The sequence below is a fragment of the Vigna unguiculata genome, chromosome 6, assembly GCF_004118075.2.
Source record: "Vigna unguiculata cultivar IT97K-499-35 chromosome 6, ASM411807v1, whole genome shotgun sequence".
Classification (NCBI taxonomy): Eukaryota; Viridiplantae; Streptophyta; class Magnoliopsida; order Fabales; family Fabaceae; genus Vigna; species Vigna unguiculata.
Window position 1 is genome coordinate 26,078,959 of NC_040284.1, and position 9,242 is coordinate 26,088,200.

The 9,242-nt window shown below is 32.8% G+C and overlaps 1 protein-coding gene across 1 annotated transcript; it reads right to left on the minus strand.

Annotated features, from left to right (window-relative positions):
- Positions 1-5,072: 5,072 nt before the first annotated feature.
- Positions 5,073-8,968, minus strand: LOC114186675 (probable WRKY transcription factor 14). The gene is made up of 3 exons (XM_028074651.1): positions 7,909-8,968; positions 7,130-7,270; positions 5,073-6,512 (listed from the first exon to the last, which is right to left on the minus strand). The coding sequence occupies exons 1-3, from the start codon at positions 8,625-8,627 to the stop codon at positions 5,861-5,863; spliced, it is 1,512 nt and encodes a 503-aa protein (XP_027930452.1). The 5' UTR covers positions 8,628-8,968; the 3' UTR covers positions 5,073-5,860.
- Between the last annotated feature and the right edge of the window lie 274 nt (positions 8,969-9,242).

Below are 9,242 nucleotides of genomic sequence, written 5' to 3' on the forward strand. Positions count from 1 at the left end.
AATACATATTCCACTGTGATGCACAGAATCAGGTATGAGCAATGCTATCTAATATGAAACCGGCACACATAGTTGTCTAAGCATTTTCACATACTGCAGCAAAATATGATGTTACATATTATATACAGTTACTTATATATATATATATATATATATATATATATATATATATATATATATATATATATATTCAAAAAAGAAGGAAAAAAGACCTTATACTTCAAATGATTGAGAAAATGTGAAGAATTCTATATCATTTACTTCAGTGTTTACAACTATAATACAAAAAGGAAAGAAAGAGAAAGAAGGGAAAGTAGTGTTTATTTAAATGATTGGAAATAGAGTGAATACAAAGTGCAAATAAATGGAGAGATTTAAATCAAATTGTTTCGGTTGAAAAAGGAGTTATAACTATAAAATAAATGAATTGCATTGTTACTTTTTTTTTTTTATCTTTACAAACTTAAATTAAATCATTTTAATCAAATTGCTTGCCAGTTTTTTTTTTTCACAACTTAACGAATTCATTTACCTTTTAACCCTTTATTTAAATATTTAACTTTTATAAAAAGATAGTTTTGTTTAACACAATACTCTTAAGATGAAACACTATTTAACTTGTTAAGTCTTTTTCTGCCACTTCTTATATATTAATAATATTGAATAAACATGATAGTAATCATATTAATTTCACCTTACTTAATTTTATTAACTTACAATTTTTAGCAAGTTTAGAAATCGTGAATTTGACTCATCTCAAAATAAATGAGTAAGTTCATCGTACAAACTTAAAAGATAACAATTGAAAATATTAAAATAATTAGTCATTTAAATCTTAAATCTAAAACAAATATCATCGCAACATGTGATTCAAGACAAGTTGCCAAATAGTTAAAAATGAGAAATAATATTTATAATATTACGTTTTAAATATTTTATATATTTTTATGAATAAATCTTTCAATCCACTAGCTATCTATTTAAATTGGGATTAGTCAAACTTTATGAACTACTCTTTAAATGTAATTTAGATATGTTAATTTTTACTACTTTAATTTAAGTAGATTCTAGGGACTGGCTTTTATTTTGACAAGTCTATTATACCTAGTAATTTATCACGCACGCCATCAAAATAATTTATTAGATATTACCACCTTTTTTCATTATTTTGGTTACGTAGCTCTTATAATGTGCTACATTAGGTATTTATTTGATGGTTAGCAAACATATTATCTTGAACAAGTTAAATAATAAAATACAATCTTAAATATTTTTAAAAATTTGTTAGAAATGAGTTTTAAGTTTAACTTAACCCCATAAAATCAGCTTATAAGGTAAAGATTGCACCCATTTATATATATTGTGAATTGACCTTATTAATGTGAGACTTCTAATAAAATTCAAATACCATTTTAAATTTGTGGATTGAAATAATAATTTACTGATTTTTAATATAACCTTACATGAATATAGTAAAGTGTCTATTTTTGGCACATAAAAATGAAAAATATAATCTTATACGGTCCAAAACCTTTCTCGCCTAACTTTTATTTTAAATTTTCACCTGTTTATTAGATTCTTTTTTTTTCCTCCACGTTTACAAAATTTATTATCACTATTATTTCTTCTAATTCTTTTTTATTTCATTCAAGAAATTGAAACTTCAAACCTTATTTGAAAAAATGTAAACCTAATTGCACTAACTCCATCCACGATAAAAACATGTTACAGCTATAGTTAGTACACATAAGGTGATTTAAAAAGTTTAATGAAAAAATGATTACTATGATGGTTGTAAATTAAAAGTTATTACACTTTAATTAGCAAAATCTTACACGTGATTAACGGTCGACGTCAAATCGACGCAGCAAGCATGGGTACTCAAAACAAATAAAGTGGATTTGATTTGAAACTAACATCAAAACAACTGTTATTCACCACATGAATGCATACTTTTAACACTTCTTCATATTTACATTAATACAATGCTCAAAAAATCTAAGTATTTTTAGTATTATCAAATTAAGGAGATGACACATTTATTCATCTTACATATTCAACATTAATTAAAAATAAAGTAAAATTATAATGTTAAATATGCCAAATCTTATCTTATTAAACCAATTTTGTTAATTTAAACGTAAAGTGAACGTCTTAATTTTAATATGAAATTAGAGTTTTATTTTAATAAAGATTTGATTCTTTTACTTTTCTTTATCAGCGAACATATAAATTTAAACTCAATAAATATTAAATTTTATTAAAATAAATTTAATCCAATCTTAAAAAATTAACGATTTGTAAAATAAAGTTTGTATTCACTTATATACCATAAATCTGTTTTATTTTTAATCAATATGATGTTTTTTTTTACTTATATTTTGGAAATCTTCTTTTTAAAAGATCCATTTTGAGGTTGAGTGATGCAAATGGGGTGAATGATAATTTTAGGGTTGATAAATATTGAAAAAGAATTAGGTGAGGCATCAAAAGACTAAAGATGTTTTAAGAAAAAAGAGCAGAGAATGATTAAGGTTTGTAAGTGTGTTATGGATTGATGATGAGTTTGGTTTGGTTTTTGAAAATGATGAACTACAGTTAGTCCCACAACCTAAGTTGCATCCTTATTCCTTGAAATCCATAATGAAAGACTCTTACCCATCAATCAACACTGTTTTTTTCTCTACTCATTGAAGTGACTTCATTTGTTGTAGAGCAAAAGAATGGATTTCACTAAAGTTTTTGGATTTGACAAGACTAAAGCCAATAACTTAGCTTCGGACAAATTAAAAGTTGTCTCCATTATCATTCAAGACAAACCCTCCACTACACCTCCACACATATCTTTTGCTAATTATAACATGCATTTAAGTATCAACATTAACATGCACATCACCTCTTTATTCAACTATCTCTACGTCTACATTTTGCTTCAACAGTCTTTTTTCTCAAATATCAAATCATGCCCAAGATTCAATTTCAATGCATAAACCTCACCTCTCATCTATTGCTCATATGTTTTTAACCTTTACACTCAACTTTTCAGATCATTCACTATAGTTATACTTCTCTTTTTCTCTCTAGGTTTGAATTAAGACATCAGTTGAAATTCAAGTTCGAAAATAAGTATTATATCGATAAAAATGAAAAAGTTGAGCGATACATAACTATGAAAACCTATAAATTCATTGTTTTCATGATTTAGGTTACCAACAATGTCAATTTCTTATATAAATTAGTTTCAGGTATAATTGATACTGTATCTCTCTGATCCACTTTTATCATCACATCATGTATTTTGGACCATATTTCCATACCTGCAAAGATTACGAGACTCTAACCCCTCACCTATGTATGTTATGATAAAATCCTCATAAGAATAAAATCTTGCTACTTTACCTCTTTTTTAAATCACATCAAGCTGCAACTTTTTCTATTTGTATGAGATACTATTTTCCTATTTTCTGGCGGCATATGACTATATAGAGACACATTATATCCTTGTAGAACTGAGTGTGAAACTCCTTTGCTATTTTGAGGATTTGGCACGTTTGAGTAGGTATTAATCACCGTTCGTAACCACTGAGAAAGAAGGACAAGAAGATAGGAATATATAAGAGCATAGAATAATTTCAGATCTAATAAATAACGCACCAAAGTTCCAACTAAGAACACATATAAATGGATTACTTCCTGAGCTACCACTTTCCTTTATAAACAGAGTTTCACCCACTTGCATATGCATTTCTACGTACTATTCATATTACACTTTCTAAACCAAATATTAACTATCAATGTGCCCTTCTACAGGACCTTCCTCTCCCTCCACTGTCACAAATTACTTTTAATCATTGCAAAACCCACTCACAATATATTATCCAACAATCAAATTCTTACTTCACATTGTTAACCTCCTTCACCACAAAACATACTATATTTTAAAATGTTTAAATATTTTTTATTAAATAATATATTTATAAATATGTAAATTATGTAAAATTTAAAATACATAATCACTGGTATAATATCATGAAATTCAACTGTTAGAATAATTAAATTTGCATTTTATAAAAAAATATTCTAGGTATAAATATTAAGTAAAAGCAAGTTTAGGTCACAGTTTCCGAGAGTAAACGAAACAGTTTCAGTTAATATTAATAAGAAAAGGAACCCTGACAGCATAAAATCAAGTCCTTATGATATGGAGCAGGGAAGATATCCGTTAAAATGGATTACAAAATCTTATAATTTTAGAAGTATGTGCAAAACTTACTTCTATCAGAACAATGTACCATGATATCTGCTATCAATATTTGCATATTCATGTTCCAGATTCCGATTGCTTGTTTTTCTTTTCTCACCTCCAAAAGGTTTTAGAAACCTACAATGTTTTACTAATATCGTATCAGAAAGAAAAAAAATATACTAGGTATTTCTTTATGTATACCATAGATAGTGTGAATTTTCTTTGACTTTTCTGTTTCATCTTCTTTTGAGTTTGCTTCGGTTAAATTAATTCATCTACTATGCTGTATATGCATACTCTTTTGTATGCCATTACACACAACCTCAGCAGTAGAAACTAGCATTGTAATAATTATTTAGCCAAAAAAGAAAACATGAAAAAAGGTGGAAGAGCAGGTACAGTTTATGAACATATATACACTGTAGGGTTTTCGTATAAGTTTTGGATTTCGGTGTAGAGTGTATAGTCAGGCAAAATAATCCCTTCAAGTTCAAATATATACCCAAAATAAACATGCATAGAAGCATGAAATAGAACATGTAGGTTTTAACCTAGTTGTTACAAAATCTGATATTTATTATACACTACGTGATCTCTAACATCATGTTTCACATATATATATATATTGCGTTTTCCAAACTTATTATTATATTTAAACGAATGGAGGATTGTACATATAATTATAAATATCGATGCTCCAATAGGCGAGCATGCACATGCGAAATGATTAAATGCCAACCTCGTTTTGCTGGATTTTATTATGAAAACAGAAAACTATACCAATGGTAACAGATAAGAGCCAGTATATAAAATGACAAATTTTGAATGATAGAACAATAGAATCAAAGTGTAATTAATAACTAGTGTAAGAAACATATAAAGTAATCTCATCTCATTCAAAACAATGAACATGAGTTGGTGGATAATAAAAAACAGAAAGCCGAGGAACCAAAGCATGCATATTTCCCTCTCACGTCACACATCCTAGAAATGACTGATATGAAAAGTCAAGCTCTATATTATATAGTATTATATAATATAATATAACTTAACTTTAACCCTCTCTCTATATATATATATTTTATATATTGTTTTGTCTTGTTTCATAAATTTCATCTGAGCAAGCAAATCTGTGATCTCTCTCTTTTCTTTTTTTCACTTTGTATGGAAAAGGCCACATGACAAAGGGTGTGGTGTGGCTTTTAAATAATTTTTCCCACTTGAAAAGATGAAAGGGCTAGTCCCATCCCATTATCATCATCAATCTACTCACTGAGCTTTCGAGTCATGTCTATAGTGAATGTACTTGTTTTAACTGTTGCAACCTTCTGTTCCTCAGCTTTCTGTCCCATCCACCAATATTCCAAAAGGAATGTGGGACTCCTTCAGTTTGCTTCCAATCAACCAGCACTCTCTTTTTTTTCACTCTACTAATTTTATCTCCCTGACTGTTCTGGTAAATAACAAGAAAAAGGAAAAGGTAGTAGTAAGCAGAAAAAGTGGAGATCTCTCTCACACCCTCTCCCCCACATCACACATTTCAAACCAAATAACAAACACCATAACATGACCTTCTTAATCATATTAAGCTCTTCTTTCTCAGAGGAGCTCTTGTCATAACCTTCTCTTTGCATTAGGCTCTTCAAATGAACTGCTGTTTGTGCTGGTGTTGTTGTCTCCTGACCAGTCAAACAGATGGAATGGATCCAAGGCCTTGGATTCTTCCCTTTGATCATCATCACCTGCACCAAAACCTTGGCTAAACAGAATATCCAGTGGGTCAGCTTCTATTTCTCCCAACTCAGCAAAGAAGTCCTCAGATTGATTATTACTCTGATCCATCAAGCAAGGCTTGTAAGGGAGTCCATCACTGAACTCTCCCTCATCCATCTCAAACTGCTTCTCTATGTCCTCCATGTTCTCTTCCTTCACACATGCACTGTTCGCTGATGAGTTCCCACCAACAACCGGTGAGGCATTGCCCTCACTGTTGTTACTCTCCTGCTGCTGCTGCTGCTGCTGCTCATCCTTTGCTTTTGATGTTGTGCTCTTTTGGGGGTTTGACCCTTCTGAGCTCTTTGAATTTCCAGCATTGTTCTTCGATGGCTGTGACCTGGTCGAACCAGCCAGAGCATTTCTTTGAGTTGGCCATGGATGGTTGTGCTCTGATGTGTATGTAATAACCAACATGTTTGGGTCTGTTCTGCTCCGCTCAACTTGCTTCCTCGCAGAACAACCCTTTGAGCTGCTGCATCTGTAGTAACCCCTGATAGATATAACCAACCACAAGAGAATGAAAATGAGAGAGAAAACCAAACCAAACCAAACAAAACCAAACCATGATCTATGATAACATCACGTTGATGCAAAAACCTGTTCATTAACAATCTCTTATATATTCGTTTCTCCAAACTCATTCAATTGACCTAAAAGGCGGTTGTATGAAAATCCTCGTTAGATTTCCAAGGGTACCGTCACTGCTCTCCAATGAATTCGGTTCAACTTAATTATTTAAGAGAACTTAAAGAAAACGACGAATCTTTAACCAGACGTGTGCTCGTAGTGATTTTTCTCCAATAAAAAATTGGGTAAAGAAAACTTTCTGAACGGGAAAGCCTCTAGCCTAGTTGTTTTTTAAACCTCTCGAAGTGTGACAGGTCCATATTCAATGGTCAAGATTCAAAAAAATAAACATCGAAGAAATTAACACGATACATGTATAGTAAGCTACAAAAAAAATGAGTCTATGGGGGAGAGAAGTTGTGATCTATATTTTGTGCAGTGTGGCCAATATATACCCACAGTGATATTATTCCTAAAATATCCACGCTTACAGAGAATAACATATCAATCGTATACCTAAGGCTAAACTATGAGGCTAACCTGGGATAAGGTGAACCTTTGATGGGTTTCTGACCATATTTTCTCCAAGCCCACAAATCTGACGGAACAACCTCTCCAGTTTGTCTGCTGTTTGCAGCTGCTGGTGCAGGAATACAAACCACCTTTTTGGCCTGGTTCTTTCTGCAGCAATTACAACAATAACACATCAATAAACTGCTTATTATTCACTATTAACTCTGACCAAACAAGCATGATATGAGCAAGAAATAAGAATACAACAAAGAGAAATAGAATATTCGAGAACAACCATGAGATCAGGCCGTTTTAATTCGGCTTCCAACGAAGGAATACGGTTCTGTGTGATGATAATGAGGATAAAAGGAATAGGAATTTTCAGGTGGTTTAAGATAAGTTGGGTGAAAGCTAAGTGTGTGACTGTTATTGTGTGCGTGACACGCCGAGCTAACTCTACTTTTTCAGGTGGATTAAAGCCTACGAAAAGCCTGAATGAATAAACCATGTTTAGTTAGTCTCATGACAATGAAACTACTATTTCTCATTCTGAGCAGCTACCTAGCTTAACTGGGCCAGTCAACGGAACCGATTTGGAAAGCACAAGAAAAGGAACACCAGTACCTAACTCATGCCAAACCCTACTTTCTCTCTACAGTGCAAACTTCACCATAGCCACTTTCATAAAATTTCACCCCACCGCACCTTAAAAAAATCAAAAGTATGTGATTCATAATTTATGATGCCCCCATGAAATTAATACACACGAGATATTAATTAACTAAGCAATATCTTATTATTCTGACCTTCGTTTAAGACCCGGATTCCGTGGAGATGAGATCTGCACTCCTGTGGTGTCCACAAGGCAATCCTTGGAGGAGTTTGCATTAACCATGTTGGGTGAAACAACAGCAGGAGGTTTAATTGCCCTTGGAGAAGGTGCCACGGCCGCGGTGGAATCATAGGGTGAGACCGGTAACTTTGCATTGGGAGAGATCTGAATCATGTTGGAGAATATGTTTTTACAAGGTCTTCTCATGTCATGCTCCTCAAGAATCTTGTGTGCAGCAAAAACACCGGTACTAGCATTAGGATTAGGATTAGGATTAGTATTAGTACTAACAGCAGAAGCACCAAAACTGGCAGCTGCATCTTCCAAGCCCCCGGTGAAGTAGGCAGAAGCGGAAGGCATGTCAAGCTCCTGAAGGAAGGGATCTCTCATGGTGGAGAAGGGATCACCGAAGTTGGTGAGTCCTCTGGGGTCTTGAAGCACAGAAGAGAAGGTGATGGGATCAGAAGAAGAAGAAGAAGAAGAGAAGTGTTGGTGCCAGTGATCATTACGAGAGAGGGTGTGAGTAATAGTATGGTGATGAGATGTGGTAGGTAATTCAGCAGAAGATGAAGTGCCTGTGCTGCAGCTGCTACTGCTGCTACCACCATATGCTCCACCACTGGCTCGGAGTATGTCAGTTAAATCACCTTGGTAATTGTCCATGATTATTGGCCCAAAGATGCAGCTGCACATGCTTTTTTTCTCTTGCTATTAGTGGAACAAGAGCTTGTTGTTGAAGTATAAGGAGGGAGAAGGTTGTGTCTGTGACATGTTTTGGAGCATAAATGATGGAGATATGTTGGTGGCTGAGAGAATAAGAAAGAGAGAAAAAGAGATGAAATTGTAGGAATTTTGTTTGGTGTGTGAGGAGGATTAAGAAGGGGTTGTGAGAAGAAAGGCTTTCTCCTGGGAAGATGGGTTTTTGGCTGTTAAGAAGCAAGAAAAAGCAAATTAAGGAACAGGTTTTTGGAGGTTGAAACTGATTGTTCCTCTCAATAACAAACAAAAGAGAATGGGTTTATAGAGAGAGAGACAGAGACGCTGACTTTTCACACAAAACAGCTCCATTCCATACGCAACATCAGAGGAGAGAGAAGGAATTTTAAATCACAAAAACTGCTTCGACTAATAAAATACCACAACTCTTCAGCTGGAACATTTATCAAACACCATGTAAGGCTCAATTTTTTCCCACTCTTTTCTTAATAACTTATAAATATTCTCCCTTCTGTCCTTCCTCCTAAAAAATAATAATAACTAAAACCCTCTCATTTCTATTCCATCAAATACAACATTTTTTATTTAACT

Excerpts from the sequence above, each read along its gene's own strand:
- LOC114186675 (XM_028074651.1), bottom strand. The coding sequence starts at position 8,627 with ATGTGCAGCTGCATCTTTGGGCCAATAATCATGGACAATTACCAAGGT. Across the intron at positions 7,271-7,908 it reads AATCCGGGTCTTAAACGAAG|AAAGAACCAGGCCAAAAAGG; the intron begins GTCAGAATAATA and ends TAATTGCTGCAG. Across the intron at positions 6,513-7,129 it reads AAAGGTTCACCTTATCCCAG|GGGTTACTACAGATGCAGCA; the intron begins GTTAGCCTCATA and ends TATATCTATCAG.